At 42.2% G+C, this 23,323-nt stretch overlaps 1 protein-coding gene and 1 long non-coding RNA gene across 6 annotated transcripts in view; one reads left to right on the top strand and one right to left on the bottom strand.

Moving 5' to 3' along the window:
* Positions 1 to 23,323, top strand: part of cadm4 (cell adhesion molecule 4) — a 148,204-nt gene that overhangs the window by 94,475 nt on the left and 30,406 nt on the right. For 2 of the 5 annotated variants that reach the window (XM_034874884.1, XM_034874880.1), the window contains exon 1: positions 12,514 to 14,866. The exons of 1 other annotated variant lie outside the window; for it this stretch is intronic. In XM_034874884.1, coding sequence (XP_034730775.1) covers positions 14,782 to 14,866 — 85 coding nt within the window. In that variant the 5' untranslated portion in view covers positions 12,514 to 14,781. Of the gene's footprint in view, positions 1 to 12,512; positions 14,867 to 23,323 lie in introns of those variants that run through there. 2 more of the 5 variants (XM_034874882.1, XM_034874883.1) reach the window with 2 other exon arrangements.
* Positions 2,245 to 22,326, bottom strand: LOC117946622. The gene is made up of 3 exons (XR_004657061.1): positions 22,259 to 22,326; positions 21,980 to 21,983; positions 2,245 to 2,259 (listed from the first exon to the last, which is right to left on the bottom strand). It is a non-coding gene; the product is annotated as an uncharacterized LOC117946622 (long non-coding RNA).

Below are 23,323 nucleotides of genomic sequence, written 5' to 3'. Positions count from 1 at the left end.
AAATATCTTTTTATTTCCCATCCCTAGAGTAGAAGAAGAAAATAGGTGCAGTATGGAATGAGAGAGAGAGAGAGGGAGTCATAAAGAGTGTGGGACATAGACTAAGGCTGGTAGTATGGCTGATGGTTATCAGGCTGATTTACAGCGGATTTTCCCACCCTGACAATTGGATCAAATGCTTGATCGGAACCAGTGGTCAGCCTAAATTTATCTGGTAGAGAGAGAGATTCCATTTCAGCTAACCCTGTAAAGCTACCCCAATAATGTCCCATGCCTGATAATTATAACCCAGCATCTGGACAGATCCTGACCAAATCCTGCCACAGATTCAGCCCAACAGCAGATCCGACAGTAGCCATCGAGAGAAGAGTTTATTATTGTGTGAGGGAAGGCTGAGCATGCCGAGTCTGATCATCTACCTTCATTGTTGTTTTTATTGGGGTTTCATTGAATCAAGTGTGTTCTTGTGAGACTCCTAAAGTCACTGTCACACACTGTAGGGAGCCTGCAGGATCATCTCTGCTTTATTGTTGACGTATAACATTGTTGGTTGTTTGAGTGTGTGCCTCTCTTTTTTATATATTTTTCTCAGTGGTGTGTTAAAAGAGCCACACAGTAGTTAATTTTTTCACTATCAGAAGATGCCATTTTTTGCTGCCATTTTTACTCCGCTTGAAAAACAACCTGGCAGCAGACTTGAAAATTGCCTAAGACAGAAAATCCATCGCAGTTAAAAATAAAGCCTTGATTTGGTCTTGTTAGTGTTCTGTTTTATTATCACCGGTATCTCATTGTGCCAGAAAGTCCCCAGGTTGAGTGCTTTCATATCACTGCGTTACATTGTGCTCCGCTTACTGTCAATCACCTGACACCAACGAAAATAAATAAAATTCTCTGGCGGGACTTAATCCCTCTCAAAACATGCTGCAATACAAACACTGACACAGACTAAAATATTGTCATAGTCATGTCTTTATTAGTCGGGATAAGAAGCACATTTCAAGCTAAATTTGACAAGATGAAATCTGGAAAACAATTACTAGAAAATCCAATTCTCTGTAATGCAAATGTTTCTGGTAAATGTAAACTAGAAATAGGAATGCAAAATATCTGTAACCTGTAAATGACACCAGTAGTCATTCATCTGTCTCTAATCTGTCTGTGAGTATACTGATAGAAAACACTGCCCTCACTTACAATGTGTATCCGATGCAGTACTGTACATAGGTTTGGGGTTTTAAAGTCATTGAGTGCCTCCTACACACAGAGAGAAAGAGAGAGGAGTAGCAAGAATGAAGTTTGAGTGCTCTGACGTCAATAACTGTGTCAAAAGAACATAGCAAAATAGGCTGAAAAGCTTAACAGAGAAAAAGAGAAGAAGATTTGTGCTGGTGACACTGAAGCCTTATTGACTAACCCTCCCCCTTCCCTTCCCCTTCTCCTCTTGATCGTAGTAGTTTTCCCAGGGGAGTAACTCACCTGATTGGCTGCCTGACTTTGGGTCCGAAGGTGAGCGTGTTTCCTAATAGGTGGTTGCTAGGCGATGGATGTTAGTATGAGAGCTGCGTTTGGAGAGAGAACCAGCTGCAAAGGGGGATTTTGTGTGTGTGTGTGTGTGTGTGGGTATGTAATGCTGTGGGGGATTGTGTGTGTGTGTGTGTTTGCATGCATGAGTGTGTTTCCATGGTGCTTGGCTCCTTCCAAAATAAGTCCATGAATGAACTGCACAATTGCACATGTATCAATTAAATGGTGTGTAAGTGTATTTATATGTGTGTCAGTGTGATAGCCTCCTGCAGGCAGAGAAGTGTAATAACTATTATTGTCAAACCATGGGCTGAAGCTTACTTATGCAAAACATGCTTTCAGTAAACACACACACACACACACACACACACACACACACACACACACACACACACACAGTGCCTTATTAGGCCTGTTTGTGACTGCTGCAACTTAATTTAGTCCCCTGCTGGGGGTGTTGTTCTCTTCATTAGAATTACCAACAGGTGTACTGGGAACCTCACAGATAAATCACTGCCTGATAGCAGCAGTGTTAAAAGCATTAGTCATGCTAGCTGGGGTCTGACTCCTTATTTCCACTGGGTGCGGAACGCCTGCGGATCCGCTCCGGACAGCGGCAGAGTCATTAGGTTTCCAATAAAGTCAATGTGTGTATTTTCACTGACTGTGGAACGGCTGCGTTCCGACTCCGGCACAGCTCCGGCAATCCACAGCCCTGTTGGTTTTGGGGTTCTATTCTACATGAATTTGTGAGATCTTGTGGGTTCTTGTGACTTCAGCTGTCAGCCATGGCCGCAGCCGTTCCGCAACAAATCTGCAACAACCTAGTTGGTATTGACGGGGGAGCACGGAGCTGACATGCAGCGGAGCCCAGCTGCAGCCGTTCTGTAACCGGTGGAAATTAAGGGTAACTCTTCATCTTGGGGTTAGTCTCTTAAAGGTCAAATCCCCCAAGTTTCCACAAGCTGGTTAACCAACCGAGCTGTTGAAGTGAAACTAAAGGAAATGCAAAATCTGGATTTCTATTTAAAAGGAGGCTAGAGGTGTTTAAAATTCAGGCTGTTAATTGCTCCGAGCTACTTCAGCTCATTTGGTGGATCCCTCTACTCTGGCTTTGCAGACTCTCTGTCCACTTTGAGTCTTCCAGGAATAAAAAGAGGAATATGCGTGCATGTGTCCTTTGTTCTGAGTGGCATTGTGTACTATTGGCTTCATTAATGTGCCCATATTATGCGCATTTTTCGGTTCATAATTGTATTTTTAGGTTGCACCAGAATAGGTTACATGGTTTCATTTTCAAAAAAACAGATAGCTGTTTTAGCTACAGAATGAGACATCTCACTTCTTTTACTATCTTTGTTGGGAGTCACACATGTGCAGTAGCTAGGTAAGATCACATCAGCCCTAACTCTTTCTCCAACTTTGGTCAGTACAAGGCAGGATTAGCTAGGAGACTTCTTCTAAACGAGGGCAGACTTGTGGAATACCTGCAGAACAGGGACATGTAAGTAGTATTTTTAGTCTTTTGTAGATTATGGAGAACTAGTGTGTGTGTTGTAGCAGTGTTTTGCCATTTAGAACAAGCTAGCATGCTAGAGCTAGCATGCTATGGTTAGCCACCTTGTCTCGGCTGGTGACTTAGAAAGCCCTGCAGATTTTGTACAACTCACCCGGAGACTGAGGTCAGAGGACATTCAGAAACCTGTATCTCACTCAAAACAACCTGGATGTTTTTTTTTCTAAGTTTTTATGCGTATACTTGAGACACAAACATAACACTCCAAAACCCCCAAAAAGGGATTTATTTCATGATACGGGCACTTTAAAGAAGTTTGAACTAGTATTTTCTCAGATCAATGGATACAATTTAAATTTAAAATTTCTTTTACTTTGGCACCAGAGGGATGGAGACTGAACCCTTTTTTGCTCCTGCTGGCCCCGGCTGTGATCCACTGAGTGCTGTGTGTGATTGACAGCCCTTATGGGTAAAAAAGGGATTTGACAGCTTTTCACATTAGTTTTATTTCTTTAATGTTTAAACTCATAATAATCAATCAAAAGTCCAGTTACAGAACAATTAGCAGATTGAAGACAGGAGCCATTGTTGAGGTCTGCCAGTATTTGAATAAATGTGGTCATCTCTGCTTATTAAAAGTAATGATTAATAAATTGCAGATTTGTCAGCATCATTATTCTCACACAATAGTGACTGTGTGTGTGTACGTGCATGTGTGCGTGCATGTGTGCATGGTGGCCATATTTTAATGTCTCAGGCCAGTGTAATGCTTATTACTTAGGTAAAATAGAGCCTGAGGGCACAGTAGTTAGCCATCTGGCTGCTCAGCAAAGTACTGATGTACAGTATGTTGGCGGTGCGGTGAGTGCGGGAGGGACAGATAAATATGCTGCATTTGATACCTATAGCTATCTGATGTCAGCAAAAGAAACATACTTTGAACACAAAGAATGTCACCCTTGTTTTTTCTCCTCAGAAGAAAAATAAAACATGAAAATAGAAAAATAACAAAGCCTCAAAAAAACAAAGGACTGGAAGGAATTAAATCAAAAACCCATAAGACCTGTCATGTTCCTGGACTTGAGACAGCAGTGGCAGGAAGACAGATGGTGGAAAAGAGAGCAAAGTTATAGCCTGAAGAAAAGTGATAAACTTGATCTGATCCAATAAATCATACTTGCTTAATCTATCAATAATCATTACTTTAATCCAAACAACCAAACAAATGCCTCTCAAACCACAATTAGTAACCTCATCATCTGTCACAATTAGTGAGAGTCATTTGTGTGCATTGATCATCATTTGTCTGATATGATCATGTAACTGCTATGTGGGAAGCTAAAATGTGCATGGGTGCAATTTTATTTGTAAAGCACAAAGTCATACAAAAGCAATTTCAGTGTTAAAACCAGAAATGAATTAAAATCTACTTTTTACAATGTACAATATCTACTGTTAATAATGTAGATACTAGATCAATATGATGAAGATGGAAAAGCTCTGATCTCCAAATAACACCGTACCATTTTTCATTATTATCTTTTCTCGCATGCCAGTAAAAGGAGGGAAAACAATCTGTAAGAAAAACTGATATACAAATTGATGTGTGTGTTCTCTCGGCAGAGAGAAAGGCAAAAATGAAAAAGCCAAGAAGTGAAATGAGGCAGACTGCTGTCAGTGTCACCTTGTAGGAACAGGAAGCGAGTGTCCCAGTGAGGGATGTTTGGTAAAAGTCAGACTAAAGAGAGGCGGACGAGGTTGGACAAAGAGAAGACAGGCGGATGAAAGAGGAGGGGCATTTCTGACAGATTGTCATTAAGAAGGACAGCTGCCTTTTTCCACGGTGACTTCTAATCTATAATCCACACACACATATACACAGAGAGATAAATGTGTGAACATGCTCAGACACAAAAACTTGCTTGCATTTTCATTTTTCACTTCCAGATACTGCAGTGATTGAAATTAAGATCTGTGTTTCAAGAGAAACTTCTGCAAATATAAGTGACAATTAAAATGCACAATCTAATTTAATAACATGTTCAGTCAAAATACTCATCATCAAGCACTCATTACAATTCTTGGAAAATTATGATAGGAGGGGAGATTTTAATTTCACAGTGCTATGCAGCCAGTTTTGTTTACAAGGTGCAGAAATCAGCCATGTTTAGAATTTATGCACAATGTATTTACTTGGGATGTGATATGTGAACTGTTACCATAATTATTGGACTTTAAAAAGACAGTAGAGATGTGAACATGGGCAGCTTCCAGACAAAAGTTTAAAACGCACTGTGCCTTATCTTCTTACCGTGGGAACACAACAGCCATCTTTTCAAATATGGATCACAACATTGGTGTCGAATTATCTTCAGTAATACCCACATGCAGATATACAGGCAAGCAAACACAGGACAGGTTTTTCAAGTCCAACCTATTATGATACTTACATGACATACTGTATGTATGCCAAATAGAGTTATTATTTGTCTCCATGGTGGCTGTGAAGCGCTACCCTCTTCCACTGTAAAAGATGTGTTAAGACAGAATGAGAGACCAAGTTTAGAAGTGGCATGTTTGCGTATAAAGTCAATGGAAAGATGCTAGTGGGCCTGATTAGCTACAAATTGGCTTGTGGCTTTGTAAACTTTGACAAAGACAAATCAAAAATGTTTCAACTTGAGCAAAACAATGTTGCTTATCCCGGGCATCATGAATCTGCTCAACAAACGCACGGAGATGGGAGGAAAAAAAGAGAGGGACTGAGAGGGAATGGAATGACTGAAAGAGTTCCTGGTGAGTTCTGAGGTCAGTCAGAGACTGAGATGCTAGCTTCTTGCTAGCTTAAAGCTAACTTCTGTACAGTTGGTATGCTGGCTGTTTGTGCAGTCCATGTTGGCGTTCCCCAAACAGTTCAGCGGTCAAATTCACCGGAATGATGCCAAGCAAAAACTGGCTTCAATCTAATTAAGTGCCAGTTGTAAAAGTTAGTATAATCAAGGTTTCTTCATCCATCACCCTTAGCGACATAGTTCCGGCAACAAACCTGCATGTCAGGATGTATCCCTCTTCCACAATTAGGCAAGGAAACGCAAAGAGGAAATATTGTAAAAAGATAGTCAGACAGGTGTGAATTAACTAATTAAATACACCCTCTCTTTCTCTGACTTCTGCAAGTCCATAAATCAGTGAATAATCAAGCTGACATACCTACAGTTTATTAATGTACTGTAGCTTTAATATGCAGAGAGAGAGAGAGAACTGAGTAGAAAGAAGAACAGAGAAGGAGAGGAAGAACAGACAGAGGGAGAGAAAGGAGATGAAAACCAGGAAGCGAGAGTGGAATAGGAACAGATGAGAGGGAGAGAATGGAAGGAGGAACGTGGGGGAGATGGAAGTGGGAGAGTGATAGGGAAGCAGTGGAGCAAATCAAAGGAAAATTAAGTGCATTTACATATTTAGATGAGCGCTTCTAGTCTGCCTGTCTAATTATTTCATCTCCATTTTTCATTTGCACACTGTTCAATCCAAAAGCAGCAGGCCGTGAGGAAAGTTCTCCCTCCCTCCTTCCTCACCGTTACTTTATCGCATTCACACTTGTCCCCCTCTCACTTTCTCTGACTCTCCACCCCTTGCAGCAGCCTTTCGTTATCCGGGTCATTACCATACGCTTTTTGTCCATTCGCACTTGTTCTCCCTATCTCCCTTGCCCCCTGTTCCTGCTGTCTCTCGCCATGTTTTATGCATGCGAGGAAGCCGGACCTTGTGTGTGTGTGTGTGTGTGTGTGTGTGTGTGTGTATATGTGTGTGTGTGTGTGTATATATACATATATATATACATATATGTCTCGAGGACATACATCGATGTGAGCCAGAGTTGTAATTTGTCTCAACAAAATCTTCCTCTTTCTTTAAAATGAACCAACTTGGCACAATTACGTTTCTTTTGCCTAGGCTGAATCACACCACACAGAATCGTTTTAGAAATGAACTCAAACCCCTGATCTCCTTGGGTGGGGATGGTGCAGTGAATGTGACACATGCATTTGGTGTGGGAGACCTGGGTTCAATTCCCACTGCAAAACAACAACCAATGTTATCCCTGAACAAAAATAGTTAACCCCTCGTTGCTCCAGAGGCGTGCGACCTCTGACATATGTAAGTTGCTTTGGATAAAAGTGTTAGATAAATGATATAATGTAATCCTAACCTCCTCCCTATGACTTGTGTGCTATAAAACGATCAAAAATCCTGGACTGATAAAAACATAAATCTCATCCACTAAATGTAATCCCGGCAGCAATTTCTTTTCCTCCAAAATGTAATTGGCAAAACAAATTAGTAGTGTATGTAGGTATTTTGAAAGAGACAAAGTGGGGTTGCACTGTGAATGATTGAGTTGGCCCTGGAATACTGAATCAAAGCTACTCTCAGGGGATAAAAACAATGGCATTTTATGAATAGTAGCTCTAGTTCAAACAGAAAAAAACAGGTGCAGTTGCAAAACTTTATCACAGCAGCCATACAGGTTATATGTAAAAAAAAAAAAGAAAAAAAAAAAAAAGGGGGGCTTCAGAAAAGGTAACAGTCATCACTAGTGTGAATATTGTAGTTTTGTTTTTTGCTCACATAAATAGAACTACCAGATACAAGGTGTTCAAGTATATAGGCCAACAAGTATGGATGCTTTTTAATGCAGTCACAGGCCTTGCTGTTCTTGTACATGCATTCACAGAAATACACACAGTTTAAGTATAGGAATGCATTACATGTGTATTATATTAAGCAGAACCAGGCAAACCCCCCCCCCCCCCCCGCCCCCATTAGGATGCAACAGAACGCTAAACTCAGTCATCCCTTATTCAGTCAGATACATGCAAACAGTGTTACCTGCCAAGTTGAGAACGTACTGTCAGAGCTTCCTAACGAGTGTTTCTGTGTGTGTTGCGAGCCACATGCTACAAAGCTACCTGCTGGGAGTAACACTCATTATCCATGTGGCATCGTACCTCCCAGTGACAGGCCACGACTTTCTGCTCACAGTTTTCTCCGCTGAAATCGTCTTTGTGTTCCCGGTGCATGTGCTAACATTTACGTGTTACACGTGCGGTAAGCTCCTTTGTTCCCTGATGTGTGTGTGACAGATAGGTGTGACAGATAGGTTGTCACTGTGCCTATGTATGCACGCACCAGTTCACTATCTTGCTCTCTACATTCCGGGTATATGCGTGTGATGTGTTATTGATGTGCATATCAACTTGTCAAGGCCGCAGCTTGTGATCTTTCATTTTTGTGCGCTCTGCAGGAGGATGGTTTGTATATTTTGGTGTAGCTAAAAAGCGGGGTCTGGACTAGGTTAGCTGTGTGCTGCTGTCTCATCGTGTGGGTGATTAGAATTAAGCGGGTATGTGCCACCTCGCCTGGGGGTACCCGGCCAACCGCCTTGCCCCCATTCCGCCAATTCACAAACGCCTAACAAAGGGATAATTTCTCCCTTGCATGATATAATCTTTCCTTTCACCCAATGCTTCAATGGAACCCTTTATGGCTTTTTTATCACATCTCTCTTTCCCCTCCCTCCTTCAATTTCTTTCTGTCTTTTTCCACTCTGTCTGCTGCTTTCCCGACCCCTCCCTGTTCGTCTGTCTCTCTCCCTGCTTGCCCTTTCTCTGCCTCTGTTGCTTTTTTCCGATCCTTTTCTTTCTCTACTCTTTTCTACTCTCCACTATGACCTTACAGAGGGTCGTTGCACTGAAGTTACTCCTGATATTCTTTTCTCCTTTTCTCTCTCTTTCTCTCTCTGGAGGAAAATCACACACTCATCAGTTTGCCTGCTCTGTTCCTGACGAGCAGGCTCGCAAGGAGAATATTAACGAAGCTCCTCAGCCAATTAACACCTAAAGCACATAACAACCTTTTATGCCAGCAGACACACTTGCATGCATGCATTCACTCACTCACACACACACACACACACACACGTACGGTACATGCTGCACAGAGACACTTGCAGGCAACTACACACAATTTGGCCTAAACACACTCATAGAAGCAAAGAGGTTCACATAAAAAGAAACACACATACAGGCCTCAAAGCAAGGATGCGCTATCACACACACACAAACACACTAATAGATTGTGCTGATGAGTGTGGGTGTAGAAGGAGGGGGACATTCATAGCACCAAATGGAAGTAATTTAGGGAGACAGGAGATACAAACAAAGTGATGAGCAGCAGGGAGGCAGAGAGACAGACGGAGAGAGAGGTGAGGAGAAAAGGGAGGGAAGGAAAGATTGGGTGAGCGGGGAGTAAGACAGATTTATGCAGTGTGAAGAAAGGCACAAACGAAAGGGGAAAATCAGTGATAGAAGGTTAACGTGGCTTGGCTGCTCCTGACCTGGTTCATGCTACTTTGAAAGGTTTAATGGTGGGTGGGTGCACACAGGCACGTGCACACACACACACACACACACACACACACACACACACACACACACACATAAACACACACACACACACACACATGTATATATATATATACACACATATACACAAAACACGTTTTTTGGTAGTTTACAGGATGAAAGCATGTAAGAACGGTTCTGAGTCATGTGTTACCTGAATTCAACACAGTTGATTAAATGACAAGCACTGCTACTGAGCTTTTTCTTCTACACTAGCACCAATCATCAATAGCGTTTTCCATTTTCAGTTCTTGCAGTCCGTCATTTTGAGAGGGATTTGTTGTAAAAATACATGCTTAGTTCTTTGCCAGGCTCAAAAAGAATACTGAACGTGTCCCCTTAAATGCACAGTTGATGCATGTTAGATTAGGATGAGTCTAATAATAGGATGTCTACAATGGCTACCACAGTGACTTTATTGTCTTTTCTTCTACCCTGTAAAACCAATGAAAAGACAGTGCCAGGTCTATTGTCTGCCGCAAAATAAGCTTAATCTCCTGGTTTACTATACAGAAAAAGTGAGGCTATGTAGGAGTATATGAAAAAACTCACTGCCATGATCATGAATTCATATTCAAAACATGTCATTTAAAAATTGTAGTGATTCAAATACTAAAATCTGTTTTGTATTTTTGATGTTGTCCTTGTAAAACATTAAGCCCATTGATTTTGCAGTATCTTAAACCGTAGTTATATAGTAGTAGTATACTACTATGCATTTTATATACTGTAGAGAATCCCAGAGGATATTACTCAATCAGGAGAGTTCAGATAAAGTTTTTTTATCGAGTGATTAAACTTTTCTGGTAGTCTGGGACTTTGTGGTAACTCCATAGAAAAACTTTATAAAAAGAAAAGGGGAAAACAAAGCTTGAAACTACTATTTGAATTGTACTTTAGAATCCACACAAACACAATCTATTTTCATGAATATCTATATGTATGGGTTCACATGTCTATAATAATGTAACCGCAATTACTCGGATGTTCACTTGTGCTGTAACGCCCTGGGAGAGATGTTCATTTGATTTATCTTCACCTTTAAAGAACACATGCTCTCCTTTACACTTTGCCAGCTAATAAACCCTCAAGATTCACACCTACACAGACTCGTATACATGTAACCCCCACAACACGCTCATACACACACACACACATTCTTCCAACCCACTCGCTCGCACAACCTCAAGGGAGACATAAGAAATAAATTCGACACTTCCGCTTACCCGAGAAGCGCCTTAAGGACAAAAAGAAATTTAATCTCGGATAAGCCTCCCGATAGAATCTCTGCATTAGCCCTTTGCTGCTGGTTCGCAGCTATCCCATCAACCCTTACCTCCCACACCTTGGCCCGATTCCCTCGCATCTTTCCTCTACACTGCTTGTTTTGTTGCAAATTGTCTCTCCTCTCCTCCCTTGCATCTCTCCGATTGTCTCACCCCTTCACTTTCTTTTTCTCTCCTTCGTCCTTTGTCTTTAGACGGACTCTTTTCTTCACTTTACTTCTACTGTTAGTCCCTCTATCCTTGTCTCCCACCACATGTCTCCACAGCTTCTTTCCAGTCTTCCCAACAGCCTCTCTCTCTCTCTCTCTATTCCCAGTTGTGGAACATACTGTTTATATCTATATTTCTGTTCCTCTCCCATGTTGGAGCGATTTAATACCATTGGTATTAAATGCTGGCAGGACCTCCTCGGCATACTTAAGCAGGCAGGGATCCTTGTAAGGCTGTTTGAGTGCTTAATATTTTCAGCACGCCGCTGACTTAAGCCCCTTAAGTGCTTTGGCAACACTTATTCCACGGTGGCACCAATGAAGCCCATTAAAAATTTGATTTGGATGAGAGAGGCAGAGATAGAGGGGGAGAAAAAGTAAGGAAGGGGGGATAGGGGACACAATTTGCCATTACCACCCTTCCTTCCTCACACACTGCGACAAAAACAAATACACCCATCAGGGGGTTGCCCACATAGGGACTTTGACACACAAATACACACACACACACACACACTTGCCAGTAGGGCAATGGTAGCAATGTGTTCTTGTTTTTGTCTGTAATTATGTCTATAAAGCCCTTTGTAATGACCCTATTTTGTTAAAAGCCTTTGATAAATACATTTGACTTTATTTGAGTTATAATAGGGAACAGCCTGTTTCAAATGTAATGGATCAAGATGTTTGTAAATTCAGTTTGTGGCAGATTAGAACTGAATGTTTATCATCACTTGATTAAGAACACCAAGAGGTGCTGTTATAATAGCAAGACTCTGTTGCCTTTCACATTTTACAAGACAATGAAAGTCGAAGACACACAGTCGAGTGTAGTTAGCAGCCACCATTGGCTTTGTATTGCCAGTTTTATTGCCAGTAGCAGTAATGTTGTAACATGTGGCAATGAGCATAAACAAAGAAAATGCATTATGCACGATGTGTTGATGCAAAATATACTGACAGGTTGTACTAGCATTGTAGGCAGTGATTTCTGTTTCATCATTGTAAAAATATGAAGCTGATATCTTTTCATGAGCCAGGTTCACATCAGCATAATTCATAACACAGTCAGAGTCACATTCAACTCTGCTATATCCACATCCACTTTGAATGCCACACATAAACATGTATACAGTTCTTGTCACCAGACAGCCATGCGCATCCCTGCAGCCATAAAAACGGCCATTTAACATAAAGAGGCACTATGATGCCTCTGTGTGGGCTTGCAAGGATAAATTAATGGGTAGTAGATACTGAAAGGGCCAAACAGACAGCCAAATGTACACTCTGTTTCAGTCAACGCTGGACAGACGAGTACATTCAGACACACGCCGCCACTGTTTGTTGACCTGAAAGAGAATCATTGTCACTGCTTCCATCCACACACACACTCATCTCTAACCTTCACAAAATAGTATGCAAAATATGCAGACACTGATCCCACACTGACACACACACACTCTAAGTAAGGGGAGGGTGATCAGGGTTATATAAACAAGTGGAACACAGAAAACGAATAGAAGGATGTGATCATCAGTCATACCACATTGGGATTACAGCAATTTGCAAATTTTCATAGATCAACAGCAAAGAAGTGGAGCGAGAGGAGGACAAACTTGTAGGAACTAACAAGCTCATACGGATTGACTGGAGGACTAAAGGAAGAGGCGAGAGAAAAAGGATAAACTAAACCCAATTTGATGAGTTCCATTTGAGCTTGTGAATGGACTTTTTTTTTGCAGTCCATCTGCTGCCAGGCCCCAGACCTGCCAGACCAGAGTTGCTGGTGCACACACCACATTGACTAATCTTCTCGGTTTCAGCCAGTTGACCGGTGAAGTCAGTGTCGTAGAGAAGACTGGCGATGATCTGCTTTCGGCTTTGCCAGAAGTGTCAGGGCCATCGCTGTTAGAGCACGTTGTGTTTTGCAGTGGCGCAGAGAGTGAGAGAGTGGGGGCAGTAGTAGTAATAGTAATCTAGGGATGACACCCACACTTTATTCCATCAGAAGAGTTTAGTGAGGTGTGTGGTGTGGCTCATCACACTATTTTTCTGTACTACAAACACACACACATTTTAGTTTGCACATACAAACACAAGAGCTACACACTCCCAGAGACCGATGATGCATTGGATTGGAACTCTGTCCGGATCTTAAACACAGCAGGCTTTCCGATCAGGGTGCATGAGTGAGTGTGTAGCTGGAGTGCACCCAGTGGAGCATGTTAGAAAGGTAGAGTTAGGCAAGTCGATGTTGCACGATTACACTGTGTGATAGCCTGTGATTATTCTGAGGAGTCTAAAATTACCATGTAACATCACTGTCCCTTTACGCTACAGTGTAAACATGACTGCGTATTGAAAGAGATAACATTCAAACAAATATTGGTAGATATCTCATGAAAGTATAGTCTCTGGGGTAAAATAGACTAAAAAGTGCAATATCTGAAACTAAAGCGTCTGACTGCAGTTTGCTCAACCTCTTGTAGGTTGGCTATTCTACACGGGGCAAGCACTGCCACTCTGTCTTTATAGAGCGGCACTCAAGCTCAATGGATTTTATTTAACCTTAGCTATCTCCAGATGAGTTGTAGAAAGATAGTGTCTCCATCTCTCCAGAGGCTTGGCCAGTTTGGTTATAGCTCAAAAGAACATTGACTTCTGTCTACAGATTTGTCTGGTGAGAAGTGCAGAAAGCCCTGTTTAACTCATTAAAATACAATGTGTTAGAGAATGAACAATTTTGCCCTAGATTTCTCTCTGTCCTCGAGGGCACGATAGCTCTATTTCAAAAGTCAGCATTCAGTCAACATCAGTAGTGATAAACTTGACTTGCTTTGGAAGACAGTTTCTCAGCCTGTATCTGACTGAAATATAGTACTATTGATGTTTTCCGTTCCTTGGAGCAGTGTGGTTTGACCTACACAACACAAGCAGTCTGTTGTTGTGGTTAATTTTGTGGCTTTGATTGTTAAAGCGCCCTGTGCTAAGAACTAGCCTAGCTCCCAGTTTGACACTGTGGTCAATGATGAGCTAATTAAGTTGTCCCTTATTTGGTTAGTTGAATGGTTGCCATTACTAAATACCCTTGCTGCTAAAAAACAACATATTTCAGGTCTGCTTTGGTCCTTTTTGGTATTGGTTTTTGTGGTTAATTGATCTGAAAGTCTTGGGCTTTAGTTTCTGGAGGCTAGGAGCCCTGTGGTAGAAAATAGCTAGCCTGGCAGTGTTTGCTTGGTTGTCGTTTTGGGACTGAGCTCCTCTACTGCTTTGTAGCAGCAGAACCCATGCACCATGTGGGTTTAAGATAATACATGTTATAAGTACTTTCTAAACAGCACAAGGTGCTAAGGTCAACAGTGGAACCTTTTGTTGCTCTAAGCTCATCTTTGTGTGCATTGTGATCTAGTTTCTAAATCGCTATCTCTGTTAGCGCCCTGAGCTCTTGCCAAACGTCTGTGGATTGCATGCAAGCTCTGGCTACAATTCAGTGTTATGTGAATTAGCAGCTAAAACTGTTTCTTTGCATGTGTTGTGATGCAGTGTAGCACATAAGAGTCCTTTCTTTAAGTGTTGTCCTCAAACAGCAACTTCTGTCTGATTGCACTGAAGTAAAGCTGGGCAGTTAGCGTGTGCGCGTGTCTGCAGCATTGCAGTTGAGAACAAATCAGAGTGTGTGTGTATGTGGGCTGGTCTGGCTGTAGCAGTGCAGGCAGGGTCACAGAGGAGCCATTGATCAAACGTGCATACACACACATACGCACACAGATTCTCAATACACAATGAGGCCTGTCCTCTGCCTCCTCCACCCTGCCCCCTTCTCTCTGGCCCTACGCAGCCTGGTTCTGGTCCTGCTCTGCATCACTCGTAAGTCACGCATGCATTAACACCCACATGTGCGTACACACACACATACACAGATTAAATGAGACGTGCAGCATCAATTCTAGAGGGAAACTCAGCTATCATTAAACACCAAATAACTCAGGGAAACAAGCACATAATATTCACATGTATACTCCTTTCACATTTCAGCCAGGACTTGGTAATTTAGCCAAAGCACAAGCTCCTTGTTCTTTAATTTAAACCTGCAGATATTTCTCTAAATGTTACAATGTGATGCTTCCGTTATATAAAAAGAGAACAAAATTGTGTGTATGATACTAATTGGTGTAAATTGATACGGAATTAGATCTAGTGCAATGCCCAGCACATGACCACAGGAGGATTAGCTTGCGATGGAATCACAAAGTGAGAGCTTTGGATGAATTGTTCAAAATGCTGGTAATTAAGTTAGAAATGGTGATTAAGAATAGAGAGAATTGGAAGACAGGCGCATAAGCCCAAGAGGTGAAAGTACTGGGGAATGAGAGACCAGGCACAGAAAGACAGTGGACAGATGGATAACAACACAGACATTTCTCTCCTTTTTCAAGAAAGATATGAGTGGCTGAAACCTATTTCTCAGCTCTCCTCTCAAGAACATAAAAAAAAAAAGTTGGACCCCAGAGTGGGAGATGTAGTGAGCCAAATGGAGAGAGACAGACTGACACAAGTTAAGAAGGCCTGGCCAGATAGAAAGTTTTACTGTATGTGATGTAGCACCAGAGGCAGAAAAAGAGAAATCGAGAGAAAGAGGTGGAGAACAACGCAGTCTGTGTGTGTGTGCAAGAAAGACAGAGATGGAGCGGGCACAAGATAATACAAGGGCTAAAAAAACTCTGTAAGGTCGAGATTTGAAACCAAAGAGTCAAAAGATTGATTGAACACAAGGCGGAGATGGTGAGAAAAAGCAGTACATGAATTAAAGTGGGATAAGTAACTAGGTGCTATTAATACCTTCATTATTAACTACCTTCATTGTTATAAGGCAGGGAGATTTTCTTCTCTTGATGGGAAACAAGTTTTGTGCCACTGTGCACAGTTCCTTCTCTTCTTTTTTAGCATATTAGATCAACATAAGGATATTGTGTTTTGTGGGATTTTGAGGGGGATGCTGGGTGAGCGTGACAATGGCGGAGACAGAGATACAGAGCAAGAGTTTCTTGGCAGTCAGAGTGGTTATGTAATTCATGCCAGTAGAGCAGTTTTGTGTTGAGCCTTGAATGTGCACACACATATACTCTCTAGTTCATTACATATTTAACACACAAAACACACACAAAAACACATACTTTGCTTTCAAATGCATTCACACAACTGTACATTTCGCTTTCCCACATACACATTAATTAGCGTCACACACAACTGGGCCACAGATACACACCAAAGGGAAGGCAGCCAGGGCTGGATTTTGAAGGGGTGTTAAGACCAGTTCTTTTGGCTGTGGCGAATCTCCAGTGTGGTAGCTGCTGCGTAATAGCCCTGTAAATTTCCTTTAAGCTGCTGTTGGGGTGTGTGTGTGTTGGCCATTGTCGCAGCCAAGTTGTTGGGGCTGTGACAGACCCAGGCCATAAAACGCTGAACAGTAGATAGAGCTAACCAGCTTTGACTGTCAGGAGAGGAGACAGGAAAGAATAGTGGTTTGTGAAGGGTAAGAAGAGGTGAGTAAGAGAGCAGAATAAGTAATGGGATGGGTGGACAAGAGGAGAGGAGAGTGCTCAGGGAAATGCAATGCAGAGGGGGAGAGGGAAGTAGAGGGGATGGGGTAAGAGGTGATTGAAATACGCATAAGGGCTGGAGAGACATAAAGATGCGAAGGTCAAAATGAGAGCTGCAGGAGCAGGGAGGAGAGGGAAGGTAGTAAAAGGAGAAGGTGATGAGAGAAAAAAGACATCAGATTTCAATGCTGAGGATGACTGGGGAGCCAAGCCAGAGTGTTACAAACAGAATGTAAAATATAGAAATGTTAATGAAAGTAAAGGTTTCTAATGAGAGGTCAAGAGTGAACATAGACAAAGTTATGCTGATATTGCTGATTAGCAGTCCAGTGCTCACAGACACAGTTTGGGTGATGGAGAGAGGGTCCGCCATGAAGCGAGAGATTAGGAAACACAGGCAGAGAGAGAGAAACTGAAGAGATGGTAACGCTAAACAACTGGCAATTAAAAGAAGCAAAAGTAGAGAAGATGAAAGAGGGAGAGAAAATTCAGAGATATTCAGTCTCCCGTTCTAATCATTTGTTTTTTTCCTCTTGTCCTGTTCACTCCTCTCACTTTTTTTCTGTCTTTCCCTTGCTCCCTCTCTTTTGCTCTCCCGGCACACTATAAAAACAGCACGATTATGCTGCAGACTTGAGCTGCAGAACAAATCACATTTAGGGAAGGAGAGTGTGGAGATAGAACCAGCAGAGAGGGGGGAAAAGATTCCCACTGAGTCAGAAAAAGGGAGAGCGAGAGAGATTGCAAGGAGAATGAAAGTCTATTGCAGCTTGGAAGGAAACTATTTGGGGGGTGCATCATGAAGAAAAGAAATGGAATGAGGGACAAGAGTGATGAGATGGACTAAAGAGACAGCAGCTGACAGGAGAAAGAAAGAAAGTTTTAACTATTCTCCTGAGGTCCAGGAGAGAAAGAGAGAATCTTTAAGACAGCGCTGGTGAGGAAGATGCATGACGAGCGATGCAATAAAAGATAGCAGGGAAGAGAAGAAGGAAAAAGACAGGAAGAAAGGAAAAGGGACTGATGAAGGAAGTTGGAATCAAGGATTAGATCAGGCAGAAGGTGGGGAGAAGAGGGATGGAGAGACTGTGGCTTTAAGTAAAAGGAGAAAGAGAACGATGGTGAGAATGAGATTAGACAGGAAGGCAGCAGGAGGAGAGAATTATGAGTTGTGGACTAAGGTGAAGCGGCGGTGGGGGTGGGGGATTTACTCATATAAGGGAAGAAAAGGAGCACAGGGGAAAGCGACAGAACGAAGGTAATGAGAGACGAGAGCGAGATTTGCTAAGGATTATGTATTATTTATGGGGAGCTTTTTTTTCTTTGCACTGGATTGGATTGGCAGAGTTCTGTCTCCCTCAGAGAGATGGAGTTTTAGACTGGGAAGGGAACGGGGGATAGGGAAAGAGGAGAGTTGTGGGTCTGCAGAGGGAGGTATGGAGGAAAAGAACCTCAATGTCAGCTATTTTATAGAGTCAGTACACCGCAAAACTCTGTGATTAACCTGGAGCAAGTGTGCATACACACATAAGCTACAGAAGCTCACACATAAACATTGTAAACTTAATTTGCATACATACTGTGGAAACAGGCTCGCCTCGCCGACTCAGGGGATAACTGGGAAAAAATGTGCATCCAGATGGGGAGAGATAGAGAAGTTGCCAACTGACGACCCCATAAGAGTGGAAACTATGAGCCGCTTGTGATTGTTTTAATTAAAGCAGCAATAGCATGCAGGGTTGTGCATTGTTGTCTCCTGCATCGGTTCCCCTGTAAATCCGTGGCCAGCATGCAAAGAAAACACAAGCTCTTGGCCCTCATCCAATTGAAAGATAATGAGAGATAATGAATAGGGAGACAGTGACTGCACTACTTCAAGGATACATGGAGGGGGCTTGTTTGGGGCAAATGGAGACAGCTCATCTCTTTTGTGGCTTGTCTGTTTCTTCTATCTTTTCCTCTCTCCACTTCCAGAGACGTGGAGAGAGAGAAATAAGGGCAGTGTGAAACCGAGGGAGAGAGAGACACAGCAAGGCGGTAATTCAGCCCGCGAACCCTGCACCGTTGAGGCAGTTTCTAGAATTTACCGTGACCAAGGGTGAGCCAGCAGTCCACCTGGCTGACTCCCAAATCCCCCTCTTTTAACTCCCCACACCTCTCTTCAACCTCTCCCTCTGTCCCTTTACCCCCTCCCTCCCTCCCTTGGCTTATAACTCAACCCCATTGTGGGACCATTAGGAAGGGCCCCTGGACAGCCTTGTCTTATGAATTTGCAAGCCTATTATTTATTTATTTGTTTATGTATTTTGAAATGATGGCCCTTCTCAGATCTCTATTGCTGTAGTAAATAAAGGCTCCTTTTTTCCAGTGACAGCGGAGGTAGAGGCTTTTCAAATGATGAGAAACACCAGTTCACTGCTATGAAATACTGCCCCCGCTTGGTTGGAGAGAGAAGGGATTGTTGTTCACCCTCCTGTTTTATTTATCCGTTGATCATAGCAGTCAGTGCACTACCAGGGTATCGATTGCTCTCAGCATTCTCTCTTAAAATGATTCAACTCTGGTGGAGTATTTTATTATGGGCACAGATTTTAATGGGGGCCAGATTAATACCTCTATCCCAGAGGTTGATTCCCTCCCCTTCCTTTTCATTCCCTCTCTGTGCTATACCATTGCTGGTAAACGGAAGCAAAGGCTCATGGCCTTGATGTGAATGGCAGCCTATAAAACCGCCGCGTTATAAGCGGGAGTGGAAGAATATGCGTCATCTCTCGTATATTTTGTCCAGCCCCCGCCAGCTGCATTATTATACACAAACCATCACTTCCTAACTCCCTGCTATCATTTTCTGGTTAGAGCCCTATTTCCCCACCGTCTCTCTATCCCTCTGTTCCCTTTGCCCAGATTGATCATCCACCAGCATCCAGCAGATGTTTCTGGGTGGCATCTCTCAGCAGGCAACAGCGGATGCCAGCCATCTCGCTTGCAACACCAATTTAATATTTTTAAATTTCTTTGTCACTTTTATTTGCGCTCAACTGCTACGCCATTCAAGCTAATTTCCTTTAAAGGGTTGACAGCTGTCAGGAGAAGTGGATGTACAAACGGACGGCTTTTTAGTTTTTTTGGCCTCCTCCCAGAAGCAATCTTTGGACCACTTGTCTGGAGTCGCTCTCCCACCTGAAGTCCTGTTTCTCTGTTGGTTCTGATAGGTCACTAATCACACACAGGTGCTTCACTGACTTGGCCGGGATGCACGACAGGAATATTACAATTAACATTGTTTAAAACAATGGCAGCCTAGCTCGGTTGCCATGGTGATGAGTAATAACAGCCATTACAAAAATAATTGGCATGGCTGTGGCAGGCCCTGATGGCCCCGATATGAATCACAATATTGATGCAGAGAATGGGAGCAATAATGACTACAATTAGTGGCAATTGTCAAGTTTTTTTCTCTGTTCCATAGAGTATTAGAGTCCCCTTTGTCTTTATCCCCTCTTGGTTTCTTTCCGTCTTTAGTTCAATACTCTGTCTCTCTGTTTCCCCTGATGTGATGAATATGTAGACTTTGAGTATTTCATTAAAAGAGATTCCAATCGAGGGGAGAATTAAGTTTGGATGAAGTTGCCGGATCAGATGATGTCAAAGCAGCTTAATTGCAATATGCCAACCCCTGCATATGAACGGCCAATGCACATGCCCACCTATTGTGCACCAACACACACACAAACACACATACACGCACACACTGAAACTAAGGACACACTTGGTTGCAGATATAGACATTAATTTTGGCCCAAAGCAGTCAAGTCAGCAACTTCTGCCATGGCAGCGACCATCTGTTTGTCTCACAACATTTCCAGCCTTCTGAAGGTGTTTTAAAAAGCTCTGCTAGACCCAGCAGTGAAATATGTATAGTCCCGTCGTCTTTATCGGCACTTCTTATTGCCTGCTTTATCATCGTGCTTCGATATTGATGTCGTTCCTTCTCTAAATCACCCCCACTGCCAAAACCTTTGCCTGGGAGAGAGGGGATGCAAATTGGTAAATACTAGTTTTGGGAGCCCAGCAGGCTGGTACTCTCTTCAATGCAATCACTTGCACTGCTGGCTTGAGCCTCATGGCTAATTGCGCATAAATCATTTGAATTCCGATTGCGAGCACTGTGTCCATTGTGCTCAGCGGGAGGTGTGACTTAGCTGAGCTGTGTCAACAGCCTGACCCACAAACACTGAGGGCGCTCCAATCAAAGCATAATCAACCTCCTCATTACTGACTCTTGGGCTGTCAGCAACATCAAAGAGGCGCTCCGCTGTTTCTCAACCCCCTTGTCTAATAATAGTTGGTTTAGGAGCCATAAAAGTTCGTTTGAAAAGAATGTACAAAAGTTAGAGTGTCACTCAGCATGACTTTTTGCTAAGTGTGTATATTTGTAACTTTAATTTGAATAGCACCAAAAACAACAGCTTACAAAGTGCTTCAACAGAAGAAACAAAAGCATTAACAAAACGTTAATGTACCCAGCACATCAATACACATAACTATACAGATGCAACAAAAGATGGGGCAGCTCTGAAGGACAGGAAGGAGAAAAAGAAAAATTTGCAAATTGATCGAAGATAAGTGGAGGAGTAAGTAAGTAAGTGGCGATGAACAGAGAAAAGGCAAAAGGATGAAAAGATTAAAAAAAGACAGCATCACATAAAAATCAAGTCTATAAAAATGTGTTTTAAGTAGTGACTTAAAAGAAGTCACTGGTTCAGCAAGCCTTATCTCTTCAGGCAGGTCGTTCCAAAGCCGAGGCGCCCGGACTGAGAAGGAACGATCACCTTTGTTTACAATCCTCGACCTTGGAACGGTTAAAAGGGCAAAGGATCTAAGATTGCGTACAGGCTCATATGGGACAAGCATCTCCGAGATATAGTCAGGGGCCAGATCGTGATGAGCCTTAAAAGTGATAAAGTAAATTCTTGAAATCAATTCTAAAAAAGACAGGGAACCAGTGAAGTGAAGCTAGGATTGGAGTAATGTGTTGCCGTCTGTTAAAACCGGTGAGAAGCCAGGCTGCTGAGTTTTGATATGCATTCTCATTTGTGAGTTCGTGCAAACACATACACATTCATACGAGTGTCTGTGTGTGTGTACGGGCATATTCACTCCCCCCAAAAACAATACATGACATTCTCAACTCATACATGAGGCTAGACTTTAAAGAATGGGTGCTGGATCCTTACAGTAATACGGATAATTATGTTACAGGTTTTGTCGATTGCTTACACACGGAAATAAGTATTACACAATGATCAAAACCTTACATTCAGGGGACAAAACATTGGCACAGATGTGCACCACCATAAGCACATTGTCAGTCTCACACTTTTCTTAAAACACACAGTGATTTGCAAAGCACTAAACACACTTGTATACATTAGACGCGGAAGTATATCATGATGAAACTATCTTGCAATTCCAAAGCACTGATTACCACACCCGTGAGCCAGTCTGTGAAACAGCCATCATGGAAACAAACACATGATTGCTTAATTGTAGACACTCAGGTTTAAGCACTATAAAATACAGCAGGTAAGTCTAGTATTTTCTGTACTGTATTTTCAGTTTTTTCAGAGCTTTTATTTAGTTTGTTGTGTTTTTTTACTGTAGTTGTAACCTGTACTGGATACAGTATTTTAATGTTTGTCTGTTGTTTGCTGAGCTAACGGTGTTATGCACAAAACTGTAGTACTGTAGCATGAAAACTGGGACAGGTTTGTTGTGATTCTCCATGTTGACTGATTTGGGTATATGGAGAGAAATAAATTATATTTTTCTCAGTCTGCAGCATTGTTCTTGGATAAATTAGTGTATACTTTTTGCAAAAGTGTTTCATTTTGCAAATGGTCTGAGGTGTTCTGCTAATTGAGTGTAGTGTTTTGAAGAAACAGTCCCTGTTTTAAAAATAGTGCTTAAGCAATTGAAAAAAAACTGTAAGGCAAGACTAGGACAGCACTCAAGCACACAATATTTATTCCCAAAAGTAGTGAATGTACCCCCCCAGCACTTTCCAAATACCTGTAATTAGGACCATTACATTGGGATAATGGAGTTTAATCAAATTGTTTGGTTTGGCACCAGGAGAAATGGCATTAAGAATGTGTGAAGTGCATTCGAGGCTACCACGATGGTCTCACTGCTCTACACTTTGGCCAGTCCAGTCTGTGTGCATGCGTGTGTGTGTGTGTGTGTGTGTGTGTTTGTATGTATGTGTGTGTGTGTGTGTGCGCTGGAGTGTGTGCTGGAGTGTGTCTAAATTCAGGACAGACAGCCACTTAGGCACTTAATAAGGCATTATGTATTCAAATGTGTGTGTTGATGCGTTCAGTTAGACTAGCCAGAGGCAATAGGCCTGTTTGCATGTGTGTGTTTGTGCACGTATAAAGATGAATAGCGGTAATTATAATCATCCCGATTATAATCATAAGAACGCATTTTTCATGAGGACTCTTTTACTTGTTGAGTCCTTCTCTGTCTTTTCTCTCACTCTCAATCTCTTTATCTCCATCACTCTGTCTCCTTCTCTCTTCTCCCCCTCTCCCTTGTTGTGTCCATATGATGAATAGCGAGTAAATGAAGGATGTCTTAAGTACCTAATTTTGAAAGGTTCTTTCTCAAGCGCAGTGCAAATTGAACATCATTTTCTCCCCATCTGTTTCTCCTATTTGTC

Source organism: Etheostoma cragini, chromosome 6 (assembly GCF_013103735.1).
Source record: "Etheostoma cragini isolate CJK2018 chromosome 6, CSU_Ecrag_1.0, whole genome shotgun sequence".
Classification (NCBI taxonomy): Eukaryota; Metazoa; Chordata; class Actinopteri; order Perciformes; family Percidae; genus Etheostoma; species Etheostoma cragini.
Note: the sequence above shows the minus strand (reverse complement) of the source record. Positions and strands in the feature narration are given on the sequence as shown.